Source organism: Leptonychotes weddellii, chromosome 5 (assembly GCF_054177405.1).
Source record: "Leptonychotes weddellii isolate Sample4059 chromosome 5, ASM5417740v2, whole genome shotgun sequence".
NCBI classification, from domain to species: Eukaryota; Metazoa; Chordata; class Mammalia; order Carnivora; family Phocidae; genus Leptonychotes; species Leptonychotes weddellii.
Window position 1 is genome coordinate 68920251 of NC_138373.1, and position 26651 is coordinate 68946901.

The 26651-nt window shown below is 53.2% G+C and overlaps 2 protein-coding genes across 4 annotated transcripts in view; both read left to right on the forward strand.

Moving 5' to 3' along the window:
* The window catches only part of SLC6A13 (solute carrier family 6 member 13), a 41417-nt gene extending 36214 nt beyond the window's left edge, over positions 1-5203 (forward strand). For 2 of the 3 annotated variants that reach the window (XM_081821010.1, XM_081821009.1), the window contains exons 10-15: positions 1096-1208; positions 1538-1675; positions 2398-2500; positions 2978-3078; positions 4287-4457; positions 4770-5203. In XM_081821010.1, coding sequence (XP_081677136.1) covers positions 1096-1208; positions 1538-1675; positions 2398-2500; positions 2978-3078; positions 4287-4457; positions 4770-4892 — 749 coding nt within the window. In that variant the 3' untranslated portion in view covers positions 4893-5203. The remainder of the gene's footprint in view (positions 1-1095; positions 1209-1537; positions 1676-2397; positions 2501-2977; positions 3079-4286; positions 4458-4769) is intronic. The other variant, XM_081821011.1, reaches the window with a different exon arrangement.
* A 5330-nt stretch (positions 5204-10533) lies between these two features.
* SLC6A12 (solute carrier family 6 member 12) overlaps positions 10534-26651 on the forward strand; it is a 25618-nt gene continuing 9500 nt past the window's right edge. The window contains exons 1-7 of the mRNA XM_081821013.1: positions 10534-10859; positions 12742-12826; positions 15086-15329; positions 21350-21484; positions 24390-24530; positions 25318-25405; positions 26531-26651. Of these exons, the coding sequence (XP_081677139.1) occupies positions 15116-15329; positions 21350-21484; positions 24390-24530; positions 25318-25405; positions 26531-26651 (699 nt within the window). The 5' untranslated portion in view covers positions 10534-10859; positions 12742-12826; positions 15086-15115. The remainder of the gene's footprint in view (positions 10860-12741; positions 12827-15085; positions 15330-21349; positions 21485-24389; positions 24531-25317; positions 25406-26530) is intronic.

The following is a 26651-nucleotide window of genomic DNA, read 5'->3' on the forward strand; positions in this document are numbered from 1 at the left end:
AATAAAATCAAGAATCAGTCCCCTACCTGGGTAAGCTGTTAAGTGTCCCTTGCCCTTCCCCTACTCTTGAGGACCACCCTCTGGCCCTCTGCAGCCAGACAGTGGTTCATCATCGCCTTCCCAAGCACGCCCTGTTACGCAGAGTGACAAGCACTGGGAACTGACATCGCTGATTCTTATTAAAAACGATGCTGTTTCACTTTTATTAAACATTTGCTCTACGCCGGGCACTGCAGGAAGCAGTTTGCTTGCACCAGGCAATGGAAAGCTTTGAGGCAGGACTGGTATTATCCCCATCCCACCAGTGTGGCAGGTGGGGATCGAAGAGGTAAATGACCATCCAAGGTCACAGTCATACTGTTTCTCAGAGGAAGCTTCTGTTGGATGAACCCGGGCGCGGGCATGTGTATCTGCTCCTGTCATCTGAGCCAGCTGAGAGGAACATTAATTTGTTTGAGAGGCCGTACGTCAATGGTACTCTGAAATCGATGCCTGTTCACTCGTTGCAGGGTGACAGGAAAGGCTCTGGGTGCAGAGGTGGCACACGGGTGGCCCCAGGTTCAATCTAGTCTTAGAGGTATTTTCTTTGGGAGCATATTCTTTGTAGAAAGAACACAGCGATTGCCTTGGTGGGGTCATGATGACGGTGCGTCCCATTGAGCTCCGCCTGTGCTCATTTGAGCCTGGGTCAGCTGCACAAATATACGTGGCCTGCCCGGCTCTGAGCTCTTTTTGAGTCTGAAACCTCTGGCTTGGGGCAATAGGTCCTGAGAGTGAGCCCTGAGGATCTGGGGTAGAGCTTGCAGAAATGCAGGTGATCTGCCCCCTGTCCGTCTCCCAAAGTCCTTACACCCACAGCTTCTAGGTTCTGTTCCTTCCAAGGAGAACACAGTGGATGGTGCCTTGGAGATCTGGGGAGCAGGTGGAGGTTCGGGTGGCTTCTCCCAGGGGAGGCTGGGGGTGATGACTGTAACTGTGGGGCGAGGTTTCCTCCAGCTCCCGTGATTCCATGACCCACGCCGGGCAGCCTTGGGATCACACGTGGCCTGGAGGCAGCCCAGAAACTGGGCTGTGTTCTTCTGCTCCTTGTTGTAGGCCCCGGCCTGGCTTTCATTGCCTACCCCCGGGCCGTGGTGATGCTGCCCTTCTCTCCTCTCTGGGCCTGCTGCTTCTTCTTCATGGTCGTCCTCCTGGGACTGGACAGTCAGGTATCAAGAGGTGGTCACGCGGAGCCTGAGAGAGAAGTGCGTGTGTGCGGGCTGGAGGAAGGGGAGCCGTGGACAGGAGGCTGAGCCCCATGTCCTGAGGGACCTTAAGACAGTTGGGGACTGGGCGAATGTCACAGGTGGAGGCCCTTCGAGGGACCAAGAGGGGCTCTGCAGGGTAGGTCCAGACCTAAGCATGCCAGGACAGCCCTGGGGACTTGAGACAGGGACAGGGCAGGGCTGAGCCTGGGAACAAGAAGCCAGAGCTGGCTGATGCAGCAGCGTATTTTGGGAGCTCTCTTTCCCTCCAATTCTTTTGCCCTCTCATCCAGTTTGTGTGCGTAGAAAGCCTGGTGACGGCGCTGGTGGACATGTACCCCCGAGTATTCCGCAAGAAGAACCGGAGGGAGCTCCTCATCCTGGGCGTGTCTGTCACCTCCTTCTTCATCGGGCTGGTCATGCTCACAGAGGTGAGGGTCTGGGAGGTGCGAAGGTGGGGACCGGGTGAGGAGGAGAAGCCAAGCTGGACAGGCCTCCCGGGCTTCAGGGCTCTGGGACTCCCTCCTTTTCCAGCCAGAGGGAGCTCCAAGTAGGTGAGGCCTTCCTCTGGCCTTGGAACATTAGCCACCTACCTCCGAGGGGTGATTTGGCTCAGTGGAAAGCTAAGAGGTATGAGAAAGATGGTCAGGAAGTTCTGGGTTAGGGAAAAACTGCCTCTCCAGCAAGCTCCCATAACTTCCAGCCAGCTGAACCACGTTCCCGGGACAGACTTCAAAGGGAGGAAGGGAGCCCTGGGGATGGGTACTATTCTGTGTTTCGTCTCAAGGGAGAAGGAAGGAGATGGAGCTTGTCAGCTTCATAGTACTGACGACGGCCTCTGTCCTGATCGTCTGCCAGAAAGTACACACTTCGTCTCCGACTTCTGGGTCAATCCCTAAATGTTCTCAGGGATGAGCTAACAATAGCTGTCTGTTTTATCCACCTTCTCTCCGAAAATAATAACAAAAAAATTATTGTCTCATATCTGCTAGTGCCTCACAGCTCCCAAACTATATTCTGTTTTAATATCTGTCCCCTGTGATCCTCACCAGGTCTGCTCTGTGTCCGTGGGTGTGAGGCTGGAGGCCAGGGGGGTAAATCTGTCTGTTTCCTCTGGATACAGTTCTGGTTTTTTTTCTCTTCCGCCCTGCAGGGCGGAATGTACGTATTTCAGCTCTTTGACTACTATGCAGCCAGCGGCATGTGCCTCCTGTTTGTGGCCATCTTTGAGTCCCTCTGTGTGGCTTGGGTCTATGGTGAGTGACTCTTCCCCCAGGTCCTAACCCCAGGGCTCATCACCACCTCGGGGCCCTTGGACAAAAGAGTCATCTACTGCTCTCACCCACCTTTTCCTGGGACTCCTCCCCTGCTCGACCTCAAAAATCTCAAGAATCCTAAATCGCTACCATTGGAAGGGCCCTCCAGAGGTTGCTTTGGCACCCTCCTGGTTATGGCCGCACCCAGACTGCCCCGAGTGGGCCCATATCCTGTCCTAGCCAAACCTCGTCAGCCCTTCACAACCCTGATGTTCACAAAGTCATTATCTTTGCCTATGCCAAGTTTTGCCCCCTGCTGCGTATGCCTATGAATCCCCGGGAAGAGATTCTCCCAGCAGTGATTTGGAAAGACAGCCATGGTATCTTCTATTTCTTGGTCCTTGCCCATCCAGCCCGTGCCTCGGATGCTGAAGAATGTCCTTTCTCCCCCTTCCTTCCTTCTCTTCTTCCTGGTAGGAGCCAGGCGCTTCTATGACAACATTGAAGATATGATTGGATACAGGCCGTGGCCTCTTATCAAATATTGCTGGCTCTTCCTCACCCCAGCTGTATGCACAGTAAGAGAACCTTCAGGGGGAAAGCGACATGAAGGCAAAGAGAGATGGTGGTGGTAGGAGGATAGATCGGCTGTTAGCTCTAGAAGGGACTTCTCCACGGGAATTAAAAATCATTTTAGATTTTCACTCATCTTCCTGTTGGATTCTAGAAAATGATTAGCAAGATAGATTCTTCCTTTCCAATTCACAGAAGGTTAAACTGAGGTCCAGAGCTGCCAGGTGGTTTGACCAACACCACAATGTGAGTCAAATGTCACAGGCAGGACGGCAACCCAAGTGCATTGGGCTGCTTGTAGTGATACTAATAACCACAGCAATAATAACAACACCATTACAGAGCACGCACCTTGTGCCAGGCATAAGGTGCTTTGCACGTTTTAACCCACTTGATCTGCACAAGAACCCCATGAAGAATTACTATTATACTCATTTTATGGATGAAGCTGAAGCCAAAGAGGGTAAGCAATTTACCCTAGCGAGAAAATGGCAGTGAGCTAGGATCAAGCCCAGCAGCTTGGCTCCAGAGTCTAGGCCGTAAGCCACTAGGTGCTGCCTCCTGGGGCTTTATCTTGTGTGTTAGCTGCTCCTCCAAGCGCCCACTATATGCAGGGTATAAATGTGGCCCAGGGGGCAGGAGGCATGACCCCCTGCCCTTGAGGCCCTCGCAGCCCCACCTGATGGTGCTGGAGCCTTAAACACTCAAAAACACTAGCAGCCATGTAACCATGTCCTAGCTGAGGGACAGCCCTGTGTAGAGGTGCCCGGGGGCACGGGGCCCTGCAGGGACAGGGGAAGCACTCTGGAAATTCTATTGGGGGGTGTGGATTTTGAGTAGAATGTGGATGGGGGAGTGCCTGGATGGCTCAGTTGGTTAAGCGACTGCCTTTGGCTCAGGTCACGATCCTGGAGTCCCAGGATCGAGTCCCACATTGGGCTTCCTGCTCAGCAGGGAGTCTGCTTCTCCCTCTGACCCTCCCCCCTCTCATGCTCTCTCTCTCTCTCATTCTCTCTCTCAAATATATAAATAAAATCTTAAAAAAAAAAAAAAAGAAAAATGTGGATGGGGATTGGGGGTTGATTGACCCAGACGAGCCTGGAGGCCAGTCCAGGCTTGCAGTGTGACTGATGTCTGAGAGCTCTTCCAGGGGTCATGGAGGGCGCAAGGCCCCTGCTCTCCCAGCCCCTTTCTCTTCTACTCTCCTCCTCAGGCCACCTTCCTCTTCTCCCTGATCAAGTACACCCCGCTGACCTACAACAAAAAGTACACATACCCGTGGTGGGGCGATGCTCTGGGCTGGTTCCTGGCTCTGTCCTCCATGGTCTGCATTCCTGCCTGGAGCTTCTATAAACTCGGCACCCTCAAGGGCTCCTTCAGAGAGGTAGGGGGTTCATGGGGAAGGGCAGGAACCCAAGACAATGACGTAGGGCCCCATGAGGATAGACAGATGTCCACCAGCGTAGGAGCTGGTACACAGGAGCGCCACTGAGCCTGGTGAGGCTGCTGGGGAGGGACAGAGCGAGTGCTTACAAGTCTCAGAAAGAGATTGATGCCTCCAAGCCACAGGCTGGGATGAAAGGCCTGGCAGCTGGAGGGTACGTGTGGGGGGGCGGCAGGCAGACCCCGGTGAGCCAATCGGGGAAGCGGGCAGCCTGACGCCAGCTCATGATAACCACCTCCACTTCCCTTGCAGAGAATTCGCCAGCTCATGTGCCCAGCTGAGGACCTGCCTGGATGGAAGCGAGCAGAACCCTCGGCCCCTGCCACACCCAAGACATCGCTTCTCATACTCACAGAACTAGAGTCTCACTGCTAGGGCCGCCGGGCCCGGTATCGTGCCCATGGGCCTGGCTGTGGGGACGGCTGCCGAAGTGGCTCCACGGTGCGTCTCTGTCTCCACCTGCGGTAGATGAGACGCAAGGGGATAGTTTGGAATCCACCTGGGCCTGGGCGCCTCCCACCAGAACTTCACTGCTCCAGGGGTGGCCGAACAGATGTGAGATGCTGGTATCAAGAGCGCCCCCTTTGAGACAGGCCTGGGGAGGCCGGGTGAGGGCTGGTGGGTAGAGCGAGAGCCTAGTCCCTCTTACCCTTCATTCCATTAAATCCATGTTCTTCCCACCGATGGCCAGCTCTTCCGCCTGGTTCCTGCCCCTCTGCCTTGGCTGCCTTGAGCACCTCCTCGCTTTCAAGTTGTGGCTTAGTGCCCCCTGCCTCCTCTCTGGCTCTCCTTTCCTCACTGAGTTCCTGTGGCCCATGAGCAGAGGGGACGGTGGTGCCGGGGAGGACGGCGGGGCCCAGCTGAGAGCCTCCATCTTCAGACACTCACACCAGAGGGGTCTGTCACACTCTGTCCATGCTCCCCCCAGAGCCCTTTCCCTCCTCCTTCGCTCAGCGGAATAAGCAGGGCAACGGAGGTGGGCACGAGGGGGACCTGAGCCCTAGCTGGAGGAAGGAAGAGGAAAGTGTGGTCAGGCTTCTTTCCGCCCACATTCCCCTTCCGCCCCCCTCCCTGACCCCACCTGCCAAAACGGTGTGTGCGCACCTGCCCAGGGCCTGCGCCAGGGGCACGCGGGGGACAGCAGTGACTGCTGACCTGAGGCGGCAGGTGCGACAAGCCCTGGCAGAACGGGCACTACCCCAGCTCAGCCAGCAGAGGGATCCCACTTCCTCGGGACCACCTCGTTCTTCTGCTCAGGACAGATGCCGGATGCGGTGCTGCTAGACGTGGCCACAAGGGGGCGGCACTGCCATGACCCCGGCTCAAGGTCAGGGCCTGAGCTGCACAGAGGAGCTCTTGCGGTCAGGCTGCAGAGAGGATCCAGGTGGAAGGCAAAGCCTGTCCTACCTCGGGGCCAGTGGGCGTGGCCTGGGATCCCCAGAGGATGCCACAGGTGTGTCTGCAGCCTCTGTGTGTGGAGCTGGGGCACACTTACCTCTTGGTGTGTGTGTGTGTAAGTGCCCGAACGCACACAGCTGCGTTTCTCCCTGAGCGTGTGGAGGCTTCCGTATCTGCCTGTGTCCCCCCTTCTGCTCGGATGGTCCTTCTTCTGCTGGTGTCTGGGGGAGCATTGGCGATGCTTAGAGCTGCAGACCAAGGGCTCCCAGCATTCCCTGGGCGATTTCCCTGGTTTGTTTTACAAGTCAGTTAGTGGGAAAGGGCACTGAAATCGTTGCCAGTCCTCCGGTTTTGATTTTCTGGTTGCAGTTTGGAGAACTTATCAAAGTTAGTGGTCGCAGCCCTCCTGTTTGCTGGCGTTGGCTGCTCCCTCCTGGACAGCGCCTGGTTGGGCATCCCCCAAGCGTGCCAGGCTCAGTCACAGCCGTAGGTGGGAGAAGTAAATCTGCGAGAGAAACCTGGCATCTCCATCCATCTGACGATATTTCCAGAACACCTACTATGTGGCGCTGTGTTACGGGGTACAAAAATAGAATTTCTGCAACAACAAAATTGTGGCCGATGCTATGGAGGGAAAGCAAAGTACTACGAGGAGGGACTGGGGTCGGGGAAGGAGGCTGCTGGTTTAGGTGGGGTGGGCTGGGAAGGCCGTTCTGAGGGTGCGCTGGCTGTATCTCCAGCCATGTGGCCACAGTTGCGAGCAGCTGTTAGGCCGGGGAGGCGATGCCTGCGGGCAGTTCCGTAATGGCCATTCGAATCCTAGTTAGGAGATTCATTAATATAGGGTGAAAAGAATCCATTGGCCTGAGGCTCAGGAGATGCAGGGCCCAGCCCTGACCTGCTCCTGACTTGTTTTTGTGGAAGTCACACACAATTGAGGTCTTCACGTGTTTCCGATGGAGGGAATACCATGCCCCTCCTGCACACAGCGTTGTTGTAGGGCTCAAATGAGGTCATGGGTGTGAGATCCCTTTCAGTCACTCAGTGCCAAGCGGTGTGAGGTCATTAAGCCAGTTTCGGGGGATGGATGAGGGTGATCTGCTCTAATAACCCAGGGGGGTGACAGGCAAAGCTGCGAGAGAAAAGCCACTTGTCAGTGTTGGGGTCGGGGAACGGGAGCAGGAATACCTGGACGCGGCTTTAGCGGAGGTGGGGGAGGGGCTGCTATTTGTCCCATTTGCTTTCTCTGCCTGGAAGGGCAGATACTGGATCCTGCAGTTCTTCGAGGAAGAAGACACAAAAGGAAGGGGACCCCTCTTGTCTAGCAGCCCCACCTGTTAGAGAAGAAAGGCAGGCACAGGGGCGCCTGGGTGGCTTGGTCGGTTAAGCATCCCACTCTTGGTTTCGGCTCAGGTCCTGATCTTGGGATAGTGGGATCAAGCCCTGCATCATCGTCTTGGGCTTGGCACTCAGCATGGAGTTTGCGTGAGGCTTTCTCTCCCTCTGCCTCTACCCCACCCCTCGCGCGTGCTCTCTCTCTCTCTGAAATAAATAAATAAAGCTTAAAAAAACAAAAAACAAATAACAAAAGGCAGGCACAGGGGCACTGGGCAAGTGATGGCTGAACGGAGAGAAGTGACACAGCTCACCGGAGCTGCAAGCAGAGGCCTTGCAGACAGGGAAGAACTGACGAGGCGCCGAGCCCACCAGGTTGCCTTGGAGCCTTGGGTCACATACTTCAGACCTTGCACATGCCTCACATCTATCCGTGTGCACACAGACACACAGTCCTTCCTTCCTTATCCTCAGATAAATGTGCACCAACTCAAACACACCACAGTCAGCCCAGTGCACTCCTTTATAGAGGCTTGCGGTCTTGGCTTGGGTCTGAGCCCTCTGACCTACTAGCTATGGGACCTGGGGCCAGTTCACCTTTCTGAACCCTCATTTTCTCCTCTATAAAATGGAAATAATAAGGCCTAGATCAGTGTGTTGTTGGAATCCAGTGGAGGGTGTAGGGAGAGCTGCCACGGGGACACATTTGAGCAAATCCAGCTTCTTTCCCAAGGCTCCAGCCCCACAACATTGGGCCATCAATGAAACACAAAAGCCCAGGAAGAGTTCAGAGGCATCTTTGCAGTCTGCTGGCCTCCCCAGCCCCTTGCATCAAGTGGCATTGGGCCCAGAAAAAAGGCTACCCGTTTCCTGAGCTAGGCATTTCTGGGGGTGGGGGGCAAGGGAGAGGTAGCCCCAGAATAACTCTGCATCCTGTTGTCCCAGGGTCCTGCCCAGCATCAGCAGTATTGTCCAAGAAAAGCAGGAGCTGAGTCCACCAAGCCCTAATCTATCCCCTGATTCTGGGAGAGCAGGGCCTTTCCAGAAAATGGAAAAATGGGATCAATTTTTTCCCTCAAGTTGCATCCATCCATCCATCCATCCATCCATCCATCCATCCATCCAATAAACATCAAGTGCCTACTGAGCCAGCACTGTATTAAATGTTGAAGGCAGAAACAAAGAATTAGGAAATATGTCCCCTACCTTTTAGATATTTCCGGTCTAGGAAACAATTATGCTGCAGTAGAACAAGAGTTAGATGCTCAGGAAGCAGGTTCCATGCCAGGCTCTCTAAAGGCATGCATGGGCTTAGATGAAGGTGGTGAGGAGACCATTTTATGGGGTTCACGGTTCTCACCGCAGCAAGATAACTGAGTCATTTAACCATATTCCATCTTGTCTCTGGGCCCTTCCCAGTTTGGAAACCGTCTCAGGTAGGCTTTCCAGGTAATTTAGGGATTCCTACCTTTTGCAAAGACAGGCGTCTCCGGCCTCCAGGAGTTTACTAATTGGTTTGAATACCCACTAGGGGTTGGAAGTTGCAGGGGCGAGGGGAGACTTGACGAAGGTGGGGCTCAAAGTTAAAAGGAGTCCAGGACCAACAAGGCAGCTATTCTCCTACAAGGTGAAGGAGAGGAGGCAGGACTGTTTGTCCACATGTAACCCCAGGTCTTTGTGGAAAGCCCGACACATTGCAGGCATGAAATATAATTTTTGAATGAATGAATGAGCCGGGAAATTTCCCCTCTGCCTAGTCTGATTCTCTTTCTTCTCGCTCCCCTTCATGGGGAGGTTGGGTGTTTTGTTCCAGAAAGGCTGCCGCTGCTGTTCTGTATCTTGTGGACTTTGGTGTCCCCGCTGCACTAAGCTCTATGGCTGACCCGTGGTGGACCCAACTTGCAGGGACAGATGCAGCAATGCAGGTCATATCATCCCAGCTGCGGGCAGGGGTAACTGCAGCGTGAATTCTGGTTGGGACCATGCACGGCTCTGCCAGGGCTGACCCTCCGTCTGCCTTCTGGTTTCACAGAGGCAAGGAGTCTGCGAACTGAGACTCACTCGGGCTTTCTCGCGCTGGGGAACCCCACAGGAGATGCTGTGAGGGGCCTGCGAGCCACCCAGTGGGGCTGCTTGATGGAAAACTACAGACTGAGATTCTAACTTCACACCCCAGCCCTACTGGGAAGTTCTAAAATACGAAGGGGAAGCTCATGCAAAGGGAAATTTCCTTTTCTCCCCACAACTTCCCCCTCCCTCCACACCACCTGGGGCTGAGAAATTACCTTCATTGTCTTGAAAGAGCCACTGGCTGTTCTGAATGAAGGACCACGGGACAGTCCTGCACCCAGCACCATGAGGGCGTGTGCAGGACCAGTGAGGGGCACCCCACTCTGCATAAGCTCACTGGGCACATAGCAGAGGGCCACACACGTTCATTCAACAAATACCAGTTCACCACTGATGGCGGCCAGGCAATCAGACAAGTCCCAGTTACGTGCTTTAGTGCTGAGAGGTCACCAGAGCATTATTATTGCTGCCTGGGACCGGACGCCACACCATCCCTGCCCCCACTTCCAGAGGACACACAGCAAACACCACTGACCCCCCCACCCCCCCGCTGAAGCATCTACAATCTCCTAAGCAATTTACCATATTGTCTCTAACTATAAAAAGTAGGTAGGTCTTGTTTTGTACCTTTTACAGATTGGAAAACTGAGGCTCAGATCCTTGCCTAGCTGACCTGACCAGTAGAACAGAGGAGGGGTTCAAACTCAGGTCTTGTCTGATTATAAACCTGTGTCCTTTCTAACTTAGGCTTCTTGAGGTATGCTCTGAGAACTTTCTCTAGGAAAATCCCAAGGCAAAGGGTAGTGGTTGTGAAGGTCCAGAGCCTTGCCTTGAAACCACAGAGGGCAGGTACTTGGTGGAAAACTCCAGCGCGTGATTCACCCTCCTCCCGAGCCCTCGTCAGTGAGGCCAACTCCCCTCCTGAGGTTCTCAGTTTCCAGCCCGGGGGGTGGTGGCTCCCGTCCTACTGCTCTGGTAAGAAAAGGCTGCACCCTGCCTTGTACATCCTCGTCTCTTCCCTCGGAAGGAGCAGGTACTGGAGGGGCACGGTGAGGAGGGGGAAGGCGCGAGGGGCAAAAGGAGGGAGACGTGATCAGATGGAAGTCTGAGCTGGACTGGAGGGACAGAGCTCAGTGGGAGGGCTTGGGGGGGGGCTCCCACAGTGGGAGGGAGCTGGGGGTGGTGGACTGGGGACAGAGGACTTGGCTTCCTGAGGTTGGATGTTGTAATCCTGGTGCACAAACTTTTGGCTTCAGTCCCTCCTGTTGCTGTGGTATTTCTCTGTCCCTTCACTTCCCAATACACTGGTGTGCGTGAGCGCGCGCACACACACACACACACACACACAGAGCTGCTTTCTGTCTGGGAGTCCTGGGACAACAACTCGGATGGGATTCTGAGCTGGGAGGAACAGGAGAAGGAGCAAAGGGGGAGGCTGGTTCCCCTCTCAGGTCCCGGCTGTGTGGGCTTCCCCGCCACTGTCCCGGGGACCGGAGGCATGGAGCTGAGCTGACCACGGGAGCCGAGCTCCGGACTGAGGTGAGCAGGAAGCAGAGGACGGGCTGTGTCTTCGCAGTCCCTTAGAGGGTGCCTCAGAGGGGCTGGAGGGGTGAGTCCTGGGAGGCAAGGTTTTGTAGGATTGTGTGTGTCTGTGGTACAAAAGACTGGGGCTGAAGGTAAGTCTGATGTTGGGGCATCTTAGGACCAGGGGAATCACCCCGACTCCCCGAAGCCACCCACAGCTTCTAAGTTGCTCAGGGACGAGCCTGGGAAAGACCCTAGGTGGGGGGTTGGCCCTAGGGAGTAGGTGAAGGAGGGGTGATCACCTGGCTGAGGGAACGAGGGGAAGCAGACAGTACCCAGGGAGATGGGAAGGAAGAGCAGACGGGACAAACCTTGGGCATCCCTCCAGACCCATGACCTGCAATTAGCCATGCAGATGAGGGGTTCCTGCCCTCCCCCATGGGTCAAGCAGCGCAAGCAGGGAGCCAAGCGTCTCCCAGAAGGAGGAAGCTGCCCCAGCTCAGGCTGTGGGGAGGCGTGAGCATGCTTGTGCCAGAGAAGGGCAACAAGGGAGTGGTGGGGAGGTGCAGGCGGCCAGCAGCCTAACCCGGCAGCCCCCAGGCTGTGAGGGACTAGCCGGAGTCAGGTTTTGGTGCCATGCACACAGGTATGTGTGTGCAAAGGGACGTGACAGGAATGGCACCAGTGTGTGTACAGAAAGGGGAACTGGTATGTGGGTGGGGGCTGAAGCAGGGCCTGGGGCATCCCGTGCCCCCCGCGCCCCCCGCACCCCCCCCCCACCGGGTCCGGGGCTGGGCCATTCCTGTGCTGGACTGGGAGGGTGATGGGGCCGAGCTGGGATCCCAGCAGCATGGCGGGAGCGGCATTTCGCCACCTGTCTGCTCCTCTGCTAGACCCTGACCAGACCTCCTCCTCCTAGCCCCATGCCCAGCTCCTGAAAACGGTTAACTTTGGACTTGCTAGCCTCTTGAAGATTTTCTTGGTGGGCTGCACTGAGCCCAGTGTGGATGTAGGTGTCTTGGCTTCTGGAGGGCACTGAAGTGTGGTGAGCTCCAATGCATGACCCCGTATCCTGCTCCAGCTTAGCAGAGGTGGGAAGGGGGCGCTAGGGGCTGGAGAGGTGGCAGAGCTGAGACGGGGGAGATCTCGGGAAGGGGGAGATCTCTGGAAGTCATCTTGACTGTGGATAACACTGTTTATTCCTCGCAAGTGGGCTAGGGGTAAGGAGGGTAGGGGGGCATGCCGTCCTTTTGGCTTTGAAAAGGAGCCCCCACAGGAGAGCTCTGTACAGCCTGTGTTTATGTCTGACCTCCACCTCGACATTTCTTCCCTGAGTCTAACTTGAATACCACTTGCTGCACTGAAGGCCTGTTTCTTCTTGATTTACCATGGCTCGGGGCCAGCTTTCGTTTCCACATGCTCTTGCTTTCATTCTGCCATTCCGTTTTTTCACTCTAACCCATAAATTATGATCTTTCCAGTAACCTTTAAAAAAAATATGTTGCATCAGTATCAGCTCATCAGTGTGTGTTCTCTTCTTGTCTTCCCCATCCCGATACAAGCCAAACCCTGCACCCAAACTGGGCTCTGAGATTTGCTTCGCAGTCCTGCACTCTCCTCTGGTCTTCCCTTCGCTTACTCCTTGGCCCCACCAGGTCTCTCTTCCTTCCACTGTTGAGGACAGCTTGGCCCTGTCATAGCTGCTTCTGGTCTGAGAACAGGAAGGCTTGTCTCCTGTCCACCCCCTTGGAAACCTTTGTGCTTGGGCTCACCCTGAGCTGAGCTACACTATGGCTTGGCAAGCAAAGGCAAAAAATCTCTCCTTGTCTTTTATGGATCTTATTTTTATCCCCCACCCTCCCAGCACCCCTGTTGAATGGCTCATTCTCTCTTCCAGGGAGACTTAAAGCCCAGAGAGGACGTGTGAGTTGCCTAAGTTCATACAGCAAGTTAGAGACTCCGCTCCATTGCTTATTGTATTGGTGAGTTCATTCAAATCATTTAAAAATAGTTTTACTGAATACTTGCAAGGTGTCAAGTCCTGTTCCTTCATCTCTCTGAGCTTCATTTCCTCATTGATAAAATGGACTTAATAGTAATACCTACTTTAAAGATTTTAATGAGGATGAAATTTAATAACGCATATGAAGAAGTGTAGGTTTTTGGCGCGACAATTAGTCAAATGTTAACTTTTATTAATATTATTATTGGCTAGGTCTGGACTAGACCTTAGGTTTCCTGCCTGGTGTTTTTTCCGTTAATGTTTTTGAATTCATTCATTCATCCACTCATTTGTCTGATAACGATTCTGGGGCCACTCCTTAGGGTGCCCAAACCCCAATTCTGTAGCAACATCTACAGTTGGTTCAGGTAGCACCAACTCTTTCCCCCAGGGCCAAACTGCCCTGTTCTTCCAACCTGACACTCTGGTTCTCAAAGCCTCCCCCACTCCTAGGGTCTGATGGTCTCCTCTGAACCTGGAAGCCTTCTTCTCTCCCTTCCTTCCCTCCTCCTCCCTTACATCAGGGGCTGAAGACCTCTGATTTCCATTAGGCGCTTCTCTCTTCATCTTTCTTCCTGAGCTGAGCTTGCAGTGGAAACCTCTGAGTAGGTCCCAATACCAGAATCTAACCCCGACAGGCTTTCCCATTCCTGGGATAACCTGTCCTCCAAGTCACCTTCAAAAATTTCCATAACCTCAAATGGCTCCTGCCACGCCTTTTTAACTGACTTGGGCTTGGGCTGTTGCCTGGGTTAAAAGGACCAACGAAAAAACACAGACACTTAGTAAAAAGAATCCCTTGTGTTTCTCTAGAGCCTTGGAGGGGCATGGAGCACTTGGTAGCTTAGGGTCACTTTGATTTCCCCAGCGCCCCCCGGAGGTGAGGGGTGCTGGGTGGGTGCTTCCCTCTGGGGCCAGATCACCTCCTCCTGGCAGCTCCTCGGGAGCCAAGGTGGCCTCAGGGTGGCTGTGGGGGGGGGAGGGGGGTAGGCAAACAAGGACTCCAGGTACAACACCACAGTGCTGCAGTTTATCTCCTGGAGGTTGAAAAATGGACAGCGATAGGGACAGAGTAGACCAAGAGAGACCACGTCATTTTTCTGGCAGTCCAGTGAGCTTTGGGCTCTTTAGGAGAACAGGAAGTCAGGAAGGCCAGTGACCTGCTGTCGCGCTCAGCCACGTCTGGGTCTCCCTTGAGGAGACCACCACCCCAGTGAGAATCGCTCTGGGATCGACCGCCAGGACCCCTTGCTTGTTCTCAGGGCAGAGGTACAACGGAGAAGGAAGAAGAACCAGGTTTCCCTCGAAGGCCTATACTTGGTCCTGGCACCAATCCCGGGTCTCATCTGGCCTTGTTCAGAGGCCCCACCTTCTCCTTCCCTTCCAATCAGACGCCCAGAGCTAGCTGGCTCCCATGTTTACCCTGAGTTGATCGATTGCCTGGCATAGGAATGAGCACACAACCAGCTAGCAGAAGACCATGCAGTCACCTGGGCCACACCTGCCCTTTGACCTCCTGTCACCCCTGGCAGGCTTTGATCCCTTCTGGCTTGGAGGCCGGAGGCTGGGCGGGTGCCACTCACCCGACACTGTGGAGCTGGGCAGACGGGCGAGCGGGGACGGTGGCTGGCTGTAAATATCAGAAGGGACTCGGAGGACGCCTGGGTGGCTCAGTCGTTAGGCGTCTGCCTTCGGCTCAGGTCATGATCTCAGGGTCCTGGGATCGAGCCCCGCATCGGGCTCCCTGCTCAGCGGGGAGTCTGCTTTTCCCTCTCCCCCTGCCCCTCTACCCTGACTTGTGCTCTTTCTCTCTCTGTCTCTCAAATAAATAAATAAAATCTTAAAAAAAATAAAAAAATAAAAAAAGAAGGGACTCGGAATGAAAGACCCCCGAGCCTTTTCCTCCCAGTCTACTCCTATATGGTCGTAAGCAAGCCACTTCACCGGTCAAGGCCTGGATGTCCCCCTCTGCAAAATGGGCAAACGAAGACTGGCTCCCTATTTGTTCTCCAAGTCATGACAGCAAAGTGTAACTTTCGGTGTAAAAGTCATGGAGAGTTTGGGAAGAAAATCAACAGCCCAAGATATTAAACCATATTCCAACAATGGGAAATGTTACCGCAATATTCCAACAATAATCAAAGCCAAGAGGGAGAAAACAGGAGTGGAGGGCACGCTTCGGGGTGGTACGGCTCACCCCTTCTTGTCACACCAGGCTCACCATCCTGCCCTCTCCCAGCTCCGCGGCCTCCCGGTCCATCACGTCGCCATGGACAGAAAAGTGGCAGTCCCCGAGGACGGGCCTCCCGTGGTCTCCTGGCTCCCTGAGGAGGGAGAGAAGTTGGAACAGGAAGGCGAGGACCAGGTGAAGGATCGGGGCCAATGGACCAACAAGATGGAGTTTGTGCTGTCAGTGGCCGGGGAGATCATTGGGCTGGGGAATGTCTGGAGGTTTCCCTATCTCTGCTACAAAAATGGAGGTGGTGAGTTCATTTTGAGGTAGGCGTGGTGGGGAGAGCTGTGCCTTGACCGCAGGCAGGGCCTACCTGGGCGCCTCCTGCCTGGCGATGTGGTAAAATGGAAGGAGGCTGGCATGGAGCTGGAGGGCCCGGGGGTTCTCAGGGTCCTCCTCTGTGAAATAGGGATGATGCCTCCCAGGGCCATGGTGAAGGGTAATGGAGGCAATGGGTAGGACCAAGGAATCTGAGTGTGTAACAAGATAGGATATACTAGTCTTTCATGATTCTGTGTAATGCTGGTTGCTGATAGGAGTCATTCATTCAGCCAGTATTTTACTGTGGGCCTCTCCTGGGCTAGGCATTGTTCTAGATACAGCACAGAACACATTCTGTGTGTTATATGTATTCTAGCGCAGGGTGGCAGATTACAGACAAGGAAGTAAGATGCATGGGATGTTGATGGTGAGGAGTGGAATGGTGAGAAGCCAAGCAGGGACGAGGGGTAGGGAATGCTGGGTCGTTGGAGATGTAGGGGATGGGGGGAAGGGTTGAAAAGGTGAAGTAAGGTGCCCAGGAAAGCTTGCGCTGAGGAGGTGACATTTGCGCCAAGCCTTGAAGGAGGTAAAGGAGTGAGTCTTACAGATGGAGATCAGGTGAAGACCAGTCCAAACGGAGGGGAAAGCAAGTGCAAAGTCCTGGGGTGAAAGTGCACCTGGCCTGTTTGAAGAACAGTGGGGCAGTGACAGATGTGGAGAAGAGTAGAAGAGATCAGAGAGGTCACAGGGCTCACATCTAATAGGCTCTGCTCTGAGATGGGAACGGTTGAAGAATCGGAGCAGAGAAATATGATCTTGTCTCTGATTTTTTTTTTAATTAAAGCAACATAATTTTATTATTTTTCAGCACTGGTAGTAAAAATGAGCAGGGGTATGGTGGGAAGGGGCCAGATTAATCTTTTTATGTGTACAATTAGAGGCTTTTAGTATATTCATAGAATTGTGCAACCATCGCCACAACCGATTTTAGAACATTTTCGTCATTCCAGAAGGAAGGCCTGAAGCCATTAGCAGTCACTCTCTATTCCCTCTTGCTGCCAGCCCTTGGCAACCACTAATCTACTTTCTGTGGCTATGGGTTTACCTATTTGGAATTTTCATACAAATGGAAGTATTCATTTATATGAATTTATTTGTGACTGGACAGATTCATCTTTGCCTTTTGAAAATACCTTTATTCTTCTTGTGGAAATTGTACACATTTATTGTGAAATCTGAAACATTCCAGAAAGGTAAAAAGAAGAAACATTCCTATTTAAAGATAATTATTGTTTAGAAAATCCTTATAGGGACGCCTGGGTGGCTCAGTCGGTTAAGCGTCTGCCTTCGGCTCAGGTCGTGATCCCGGGGTCCTGGGATCGAGCCCCATGTTGGGCTCCCTGCTCAGCGGGGAGCCTGCTTCTCCCTCTGCCTGCCGCTGCCCCTGCTTGTGCTTTCTCTCTTTCCCTCCCTCCCTCTCTCTGTCTCTTTCTCTAATAAATAAAATCTTTAAAAAAAAAAATAGAAAACCCTTATAACACTATTCATATTTAATTTTTAAAAAAGATTTATTTATTTATTTTGGAGGTGGGGGGGAGCAGCCAAGGGGGAGGAGAATCTCAAGCAGACTCCCCGCTGAGCGTAGAGCCTGACATGGGGCTCAGATCCCATGACCAGGGGATCATGACCTGAGCCAAAATCAAGAGTCAGATGCTTAATCGACTGAGCCCCCCAGGCACCCCCATATTTACTTTGGCAGGTATTTACTGAGCATCTACCCGGTATCTTGTTTTGTGTTTCCAACCTTATAGTATTATTACCAACTACTTGAACTAATGGCTCCAAGAAATAGAAATGGGGTTTCCTGGCAGGTGAGGGCTATGGAGCGAGGCTGGGGAGTGGGGGGTTAATGCTGGCCAGAGATTAGGGAAGGCGGGGAGAAGTGGTAGGGGCGGTGACTTGTTTCTTTGCCCCAGGCCAGTTTCACGGACACACAGGGCGTTCGTGCTCGAGTTGAAGATGATCCAGGCTGAGCACTCATTTCATAGAGCGCCCAGAGGCTCCTAGGGATGTTTAGCGACTTGCCCAAGATCATAGAAGTGGTTGGGAGCTGCGGGCCTGGGCACCTGGTTCACTGGCTTGCACATCACTTGCCCTGCCATCTAAAAAGGAGGGAGAAGGAGGGTCCAGGGGACAGGTTTTCTGGTTTGGGTGCCCACACCTCCTTGTCCTGCCTGGTGGCTGCACTGTGGCCGTGGCCTCAGTCCTGGCTGTGGGGCAGCATGGGGACACAAGCGCCTAGGACAGTGTGCAGGGACACCGCGCTGAGCCTGGGTCGTCTGTGAAGAGGCAGTGCTGGATCGCAGTTATTGGGCAGAGTCTGTGTTCTCGCATTAGCTCTGTCCCAACCTATGTACCCGGGGAGGACACCCACCCTGCCACCCCTCTATCCTATGTCCCTCATCCTCCCCTACATGAGGGGTGGAGCAAGGTCAGGGGTCCCAATGTCAGGTCACTGGTCTTTGGGGGTCCAGGAAAGTAGGAATGTAGGTTTCCTTGTTTCAGATAACTTAATAATGGATCTACGTGGGAACATGACTTCACCGACTAACTCAAATGTCACCTTTTTGCTTTAGGCTAGAATTGTACTAACTCACTACGATGATAGGGTTTATCTTGAGCTGACCATAACTCTTTAGTTAGCAGTTAGGATGTGAGGGCGATCTGGCTGCGACATCTGTCACCCTGTTGATTGCCAGGGTTGATGCGGTTGAGGTGGTTCTGTGATCTGGCTGGCTAGGCAGGTGTCCCCTTCTTCCCACACCGCTCCACGGGCGCCCTGCCCGAAGCTGCGCGCTTGGTCCAAGAGGACGACCTTCCCTGATAGGGGAGGACTGTTCTTCCATCAAGGGTATACGAGTAGCTGCGCTCCCCTGCTAGGACCCCCAAACAAGCTCTCCAGGTCCATTTGTAGGAGAACGTAGGGTAATCAAGCTTCTGAGACTCCAGACACGTCCAAATGAGGCGCTGCAGGTGGCACTCTGCCTTGCTTTAAAAAAAATAAATAAATAAGAAAAAAAGCAGTTAAATATAGTGTTTACTGATATATTAATCAATTCATAATGAATTAATAATTAGTTAACCAACGGTTCTGTAGAGAAAAATCTTTCAAGAGGGATGAAAAAATAGTGTTATTGGTGTAATAATATCTTTGGTTACAAAAAAAACCCCAGGGAGTTGCTAAACTAGATCATCCTCAAAAAATGGCTCACCCCTGGGCGCCTGGGTGGCTCAGATGGTTAAGCGTCTGCCTTCGGCTCAGGTCATGATCCCAGGGACCTGGGATCGAGTCCCGCATCGGGCTCCCTGCTCCTTGGGAGCCTGCTTCTCCCTCTGCCTCTCTCTCTCTCTCTGTCTCTCATGAATAAATAAATAAAATCTTTAAAAAAAAAAATGGCTCACCCCAAAAGAGAATTTTATGAATTCTGAGTTTCCAGATTGCTAGTGGTTCCGGAGTAAGTGCTTGGCAGAGCTAATAAGGCATACCTTAGAGCAAAGGGAGAGAGACTATAAATGCGTCCCAAGTCACCCTGTCCTCACGGATCCCTGGGGGGCCTCATCCGGCTGCTCGTGCCCAGAGCATGGGCAGATGCTAAGGGAACTGTGGACCAGGTCCATCTCCCCGAGTGAGGATTCTCACTCCGAGGGGAAGATGTTTGCAGTGATAGTATGTTGAAAACCCAGGGAGAAAGCCAAGAACGGATGCCTGCAGGCGCTCCAGGACCAACCTCCTCCCACTGCCTGCTGTGGTCGGGGCCTAGCACTGACCCTCCAGGCCCGACTCAGCCTGAGGGTGGCCCAGCTCCAGGCCTCCTGAGCTCTCCCCGGTTTCTGTGGGGCAGAAGTCTATGTGCCAAGGGTAGGGCTGAGGCCGTCCCCTTCAGGAGAGGGAAGGGCTTCCGCACAGCCAGCAGGAAGGGGCCCATGGGTCACATGCCGCCACAGACTTCCCGTAAAGCGCCCTCTGGGAGAGCCCCTCAGCCTCACCCCTGTAACCACCTAAGCCGCGTGAACCGGCGTCAGTGGTGTTACTCAGGATGTGCGGGCAAAGCTGGGGTTAAAAAGGACTTCAGGACTTGGAGAATTACCAGCTGCTGTGGCTCCGGAGGGCCCAGAAGACTCACAGATCCTTCTCCTTCACTCTCACATATTGCTACTGGCGGTGCAGATGGGTAGAAGAGGCTGGGAGGGCGATTCAGAAATGCATGTCAAAGTCCTTAAAAAACTGTTCAAGCCCCAAGGGTGGAAGCAACCCAAATGTCCATCAATGGACAAATGCATAAACAAAATGTGATATATACACATGAGGGAATATTATTCAGCCTGAAAACAGCATGGATAAACCTTGAGGACATGAAGCTAGGTGAAATAAGCCAGACACCAAAAACATAAGTAGTGCATGATTCCTCTTATATAGGGTGTCTAGAAAAACAATTCATAGACAAAAAGTAGAATGGTGGTTACCAGGGGCCAGGGAGAGGCAGGGAATAGGGAGTTAGTGTTTAATGGCTACAGAGTTTCAGATTCGGATGGCTGAGAAGGTTCTGGAAATCGATGGTGGTGATGGTTGGATAACAGAGTGAAAGTACTTAATGCCACTGAACCTTACACTTAAAAATGGTTAAAAAGTAAAATTTATGTTATATATATTTTACTGCAAAAAAAAATGTACATACACTCTGACCTACCAATTTGTCCACTGGAAATTTATACTGAGGAGACAGTTAGCTAAGTGCACAAGGATGTGGACAATGGATCTCAGTGGGGTTTCTAATGAAACAACCAAAGGTACCTGGCCAGTGGAGGTATCGATGAAATGAACTAAGATACATGCTTACGGTGGAATATGATACGGGCATTAAAATGATGCCTTCTATATGTATTGATATAATAGGTTCCTGATAGGTTTTTAAATGGTAGTCAAGGAATATATAGTAGGTTCTCATTTTTTGCCAAATATATATGTATATATGTGCGTGTGTGTGTGTGTTTATAAGAAAATTGGAAGGCTATACAATATTTTTTTTCCTTTTTCCTCCTTTGTACTTTCTATTTTTCCTGCAAAGTAATGTGGATTCCTTGGGTAAGAGCACAGACTCAGAATCGGACCACTTGGCGTGATGCCTCAGTCTCTTCATCTGTAAAATGGGGATAACAGTGGTACCTGCCCCATGGGAGGTGGTTCTGTGAGGATTCTGATGTTGGTGGAGCATTTAGAAGAATGCCTTACACACAGTAAGCACAGCATAAGTGCTAAGTGTTATTTTGATGCGGTAAACAATAATCTGTTCACCCATCTGTTTTTTTTTTTCCATCCTCAGGTATATGTCTTAGTGACTGAAGTGGGCACCAGCGGCTTAGCATTATCTTTAAGTTCCCTACTTTGCTGGATGCTTTTTCGGCCTGGCCTCCTGTGGGGGCTGTAGGTCAGCACCTAATCACATAACTGCTGAAACCCCAGTGCCCGAGAATCTGCCTGAGCAGAGAAACGGCCTTCTCTGCTGGGACCCCAGTTTGGATCAGAGCCCGGTGGAGGGAAAAAAACATCTGAAAATTATTAGAGGAAAAGCAATTTTTCCGAGGTGTTTTTGTTTGTTTTTCTCTAAAATGTAACACACTTGATAATTTAATAAGCATATCAAATTATACAGAACACATGTTTTGGTTCCAAAAATAATAAATGGACTAAGTTTGTGAAGCACACTGAGAAAATAAATAGTGCATCTATTAGGATTTCCACCTAAATGTTCACTCCTTTTTCTTCAAAGATCTTTCCTATCCTGAATGGGGTTCAGACTGGAAAATTTCTGCCTGTCCCTGTTCGCAGACAGGAGGAAGCCGACATGGGCCCCTGGGAGGGTGGGGAGGGAGATCAAGGATGCCAAGCAGTGGGACGCTGGTCTCCCAGATGGGTCGAGGACTCAGCCCCTGCCCCCTCTTGCTCCACAGGAGCCTTCTTCATCCCCTACTTCATCTTCTTCTTCACCTGCGGCATCCCAGTGTTCTTCTTGGAGGTGGCGCTGGGCCAGTACACCAGCCAAGGCAGCGTGACAGCCTGGAGGAAGATCTGTCCCCTTCTCCAGGGTGAGTGTTCCCCTTTGTCCTCCTACCAGGGCCACCAAGCGCCTCCATCCCTCCATCGCTCCTCCCCTTTCCTTCCCTGCCACCACCTTCTTCTTCATTACTCTCATCCTGTGCGAAGTGCTGTGGGGGACACAGGAAGAGTTATCAGACTTTGGGGGGCCCAAAGCTTATAGATCCTGGGGAGGAAGTCACGTCTCAAGAAAGACAATACAAAATCACCAGTGCAAAATTAGATGCAGAGCTTGGAAGGAGTTTTTGCAAGTGAGGAATCCTGGAGCTTCATCTTCATCAGCTTCCTGGAATGCTGTTCCGGTGTACATGGCGCGGCCCCAGACGTGCGGCCGAGGTACATAACCATCGCGATGAGGACGATGGCTAACGTCCCCTGAGCCCGGCTATGTGTTAGGGCTCCGGCAAGCACTTGACATGCATTTCCTCATTGGATCCTCCAGATGAGAAAATGAGATCATTTACTGAGGATTTGAACCCAGGTCTCCCTGAGCTGAAAATTCATGCTTTTTCCCATGTTAGGAATTAGGTTAGGGATTAGGTTAGGGACAGCTCCTGTTCTCTCTATGGACTTGCTAGTACTAATGTGAGCAGCTTGGGGTGTCCTTCCCCACCCCATCTTTAGCTGATTGGGCCAGTCCCCTTGGCGGGACTCCCCAGCCCTTGTCTCTGAGAGGTTCCTTGCCTATGGGAAATGAGGAGAGGACTCTTTCCCTCACGTCAGTCTGGAGGCAGCCCCAGGGACTAGGCTATCTGGGGTTACAGCCTACTCAGCTGGGCTGTAGCTACCATGCTCAGGTGGGCATGGGGGGAAAACCTGGCTCCTGAGCAGGCTGGGAACCCGACCACCAATTGGGGGTTTGGTTGCGGGGACCAGGCTCATCTGGTACTCATTCCTCTTGGGGCACCCATGGGACCCCTGGAGGAGCAGCAGTGAGGGGCTGGGGAGGGGCGAAGCTTGGCCCACATACGTTTCTACTCAGGAGTGCTGGGTCCTGCTGGGTGACTGTGGCCTCAGCCAGAGCAGTGTCTCCGTGTTCTGCTCTGGAGCCCAGCAGTCGCCTAATGTCCCACCCAGTTGCGCGCTATCCCTAGGACCAAGCGAGCTCCTGGGTGGCAAAAGGCGGGGCTGGCCTCTCTGGCAGGTATCTACTAACTCTCCAAGGCAGTCACCACAGATCGGGTGAGCAAACCAAGCATTGGATGGGGGTTGGGGGGAGGGATTACTGCTCCTTCCCTCTTGGGCAAGTTGAAGAGACAGAGACTCCAAGGCCTGGAGTCTCAGGGTGTGTGCACCGATGTTGGTGGGAGGGTCCAGGCTGCCTGCTACCTGCCCTCCACCGGCCTGATGGCACCCACCCCGCAGTTCACCCTCCCAGCACACGGAGGCCACACCCTGTGCTCACCCACCCTCCCTCCCTCCTCAGTTTACACACAGGCACAAGCTTCCTCCCCTGAGATCATCCCTACCCTCAGAGATGGGGCACCCCCTCCTCCCAGCCTGGCTCCCTGCCTCCTCCCGGGTCCGGTCGGGTGTTTACAGGCGGTGGGAGCACAGCGCGTTCCGGCGGCGAGTGGCCGCACAGTGGCCGCTTGTTTGGGTGTGTGGGTGTCTGCGTGCGCGCTCCGAACAGCCCGGCCGCCCGGCTCCCCGGGGACCCTCCGCGCCATCAGCAGCCCTGGCCGCCGCTCCTCCCGAGGCCCCAGCCCACGGTCGCTTTAGGGCGCCCCTGCCCCCGACGCCTGCATGATTTGCGGAGACCCAAACGCAGGAAAACACGGGGGCGGGGGGCGGGGGGTGCTCCGGTCGAGTTGGCCAGGCCCGCTGGAACAGACAATCAGGGTGGGCTCGCCCGGCCAAGGGCTGGTTTTGTGGACAGTCGGCATTGATTTTCCGACCTGCCTCAGGGCTGTGCTTCCTTAAGTCATCCTGGAGCCCCGGCTTCCCGGGCCGCGGGCACCTCCCCAGGACGCGGAGCGACTGGGACCTGGGACAGGGCGCGGCGCCCACTCCTCCGCCTGCTTTCACACCTCGGGACTAACGGCCGCCCTGGCAACGTGCTACTTTTAAAATGACTGTGGAAAAGATCCCACGTTTGCAGGAGCAGGCGGGCCGGGGAGGGGGGAGGCGAGGGGTGGGGGGACTGCGCCTGCCCTTGCTCCCTCCCAGCCCCACGGCCAGCCTCCAGACTGCTCCCCTGCGTCCGACCTGGGCGCACAGGTCCCGCCTCGGCTGACACTCTTGCCCCTCACTGGGCGGTGAGCTGGCATTTTGAGACCCACTCAGGCTCCAGGGTTCTCGACAACCAGCGACCTCTTCTTTTTTTTTCTTTGCTGGTTTCTTTTGGGTTTTGCTCTTATCCTGAGACTGATTCTTACCAAGACTTCCCTACTTACTCCTTTGTTCTTCTTGCCCTTTTTCATTTTACAAGTAATGTGTGATTGTCGTAGAAAAACTGGAGAATGCAGATGGACAAAAGGGAAAAAAAAAACCTTTAAAAAGTGAACCGAAATCCTATCACCTAGAGAACCACAGGTAGCTTTTGGATGACAATCCTTCCAGAGTTTATCTCCTTAAAAAAAAAAAAAAAAAAAATGTCAAGTAAATTATGCATAATGAGAAAAAAATAAAAAAATAAAAAAAAGAAGATATACATTCAAATATATATATTGCAAAACTGGAAGAATGCAAACTGTGGTGTTCTGTAACCTGTGTTTCTTAGAAAAATGTGCTGTCTGTGGCTTCTCGGGCCAATAAAGAAATCCTGGTGGTTGTCTTCGGGTGGCACCCAATCCCCTTCTAGCCGCGGCAGGAGGCTTCCGTGTGGCTCTGCTGGGCTAACTTGATCTCTTGGGTTCTCCTTGTTGCTCCCGCATGCCTCCCCTCTTCCCGTAGGCATTGGTCTGGCTTCTGTGGTCATCGAGTCCTATCTGAACATCTACTACATCATCATCCTGGCCTGGGCCCTCTTCTACCTGTTCAGCTCCTTCACCTCTGAGCTGCCCTGGACGACCTGTAGCAATAGCTGGAACACAGGTATCCATGGTTTCGACCCCTGGGCTGGGGCCTCTCCCTGGGGAAAACCCTTGCCTCAGAGCCAGGCTGTGCGGGCCCTGGTGCCGTCCTGCTGGCTGACCCTTCTGTGGGAATCTGGACTAGCCACCAGGAGAACCGAAAACCCCACCCGACTGTGAATGTTTTGTGCCACTGCGAGGGGTTATCATCACTCACTCTGTGCCGGGTGCCAGACATAGACGGCTGAGCACAAGCCCCGTGGCCCAGCGCTCTGTGAGCGTGCGGTCTACTGGTAGAAAGGGACAAATTAATCAAATAATTACAAATTGCTATGGGTGAACAAAACTGCCAAAACGGTACCACAGTGGGAAGAAAATCGCTGGCTGAGGGCTGAAGATTGAGGAGGAACCCACCATGTGAACAGCAGGCCATCGAGGGGGAAGAGCAGGCACAAGGACGTAGTCCATTTGTGTGTTGAGTGGAGAGAGTGGGCCGGTTCCAGGGGCGGAGGGATCTGAGCTCTGTGTCAGAGGTTGGGTGGCGGGGTGGCCAGAGAAACTGCCAGATTCACTGGAACAAGAGCAGTAGGAGGAACATAGGGAGGGGTCTGGTCCCATGAACCACCTGGCTGGTCAACTCCTGGAAAATGGGGGCTCCACAGGAAGCTCTTGGGACTGGGAATGATGGGGACTGCGAATGATGGGGACTGCCAGGCTGTAAGGTCAGAGGGTCAGGGGGGACTAGGGTGAAAGGGCATCTCTCCCCATATGGTCCCTAGCTGATGCCCAGCCCCCCTTGTCCTCAACAGAGCACTGCATGGACTTTCTGAACCGCTCGGGAGCCCGCACAGCAGCCCTCTCTGAGAACTTCACCTCACCTGTCATGGAATTCTGGGAGTAGGTGCTGGGCTTGGATGCCACGTGCCAGGGGCCCCAAGCAGGAAATTTGGATGTCTGAGGCCTGGGACTTGGAGTGCGAGTTTAAGCCTTTCTGTGCACGCTCTCCAGTGCTTACCCACCTCCCCCCACCTGGCACATCACTGGGACCTGGGGGAACACTCACAACTACCCATACTTGTCCACTGACACACTCCCAATGACCCCGAGTCCACCTGTGTCCAGCCAGACTCACACATTTACCCATGTCGACTTGCATCCTTGCACCCATCCGCACCCCCAGGCACCCACCTACATACACCTTCACACCTACCGACACGTGTGCTGTGTTCGCTGGTGCATGGCACATGGGCAAATGGTCCGCCCCAGCTCAGCAGAACAGATGGTGCACATCACTCCCCAGCTCCGTGTTCAGTGATGTTATGTTAGTAGCTTGAAATTGGCCAAAGTGAGCGTATTGGTACTGCAGAAATTGGCAAACCCTGTATTCACACCTCTGCCCTTCCACATAACTACGCCTTACATCTGCCCGTGTCCACACGTGTCCACCTTCGTTCTTACAAAGGTCTGCCTGTACCCTCATGCTTACCCAAAACCCACACGTATTTACCAACACCCACATGTGTCTACCCTACACCCTCATACTTGTATGCCCTCATGTCACCCCAAACCCACACATCCACCAACACTTATGCATACACATTTCCACCACTCCCTGCATTCTTTAGATACTAAAACATATTCAGCCCCCCTGTTTGATACCCATGTACTTGTGCATCAACCTGCCTATGTAAGTATCTACTCTCCATCTGCTCATCCATACATTACTTACCACCCTCACTCTCTCTTTCTCTATCTCTCTCTGCACAACAGAGAAAGCTGGATGGTTAGAAAGACAAAGATACCTATGGGATTACGTGATTTGGTCTCCTAACAGCAGGGGCATACAGACCACAGGTGGGAACATGGCGTGGCCATGGGGGGCTGCAGGGGGATGGGGAGGGGAAGCCTGGAACATGAGATCTGTGGGGTCAGCTCTAAGAATCAAGAGACTTGAAGACAAACGTCAAGTTGTCCCCTTTCGCCATTCACCTGTTTTTTTTTTTTTTTTTTTTCCATCCTCAGGAGACGTGTTTTGGGCATCACGTCAGGCATCCATGATCTGGGAGCCCTGCGCTGGGAGCTGGCCCTGTGCCTCCTGCTGGCATGGGTCATCTGCTACTTCTGCATCTGGAAGGGGGTCAAG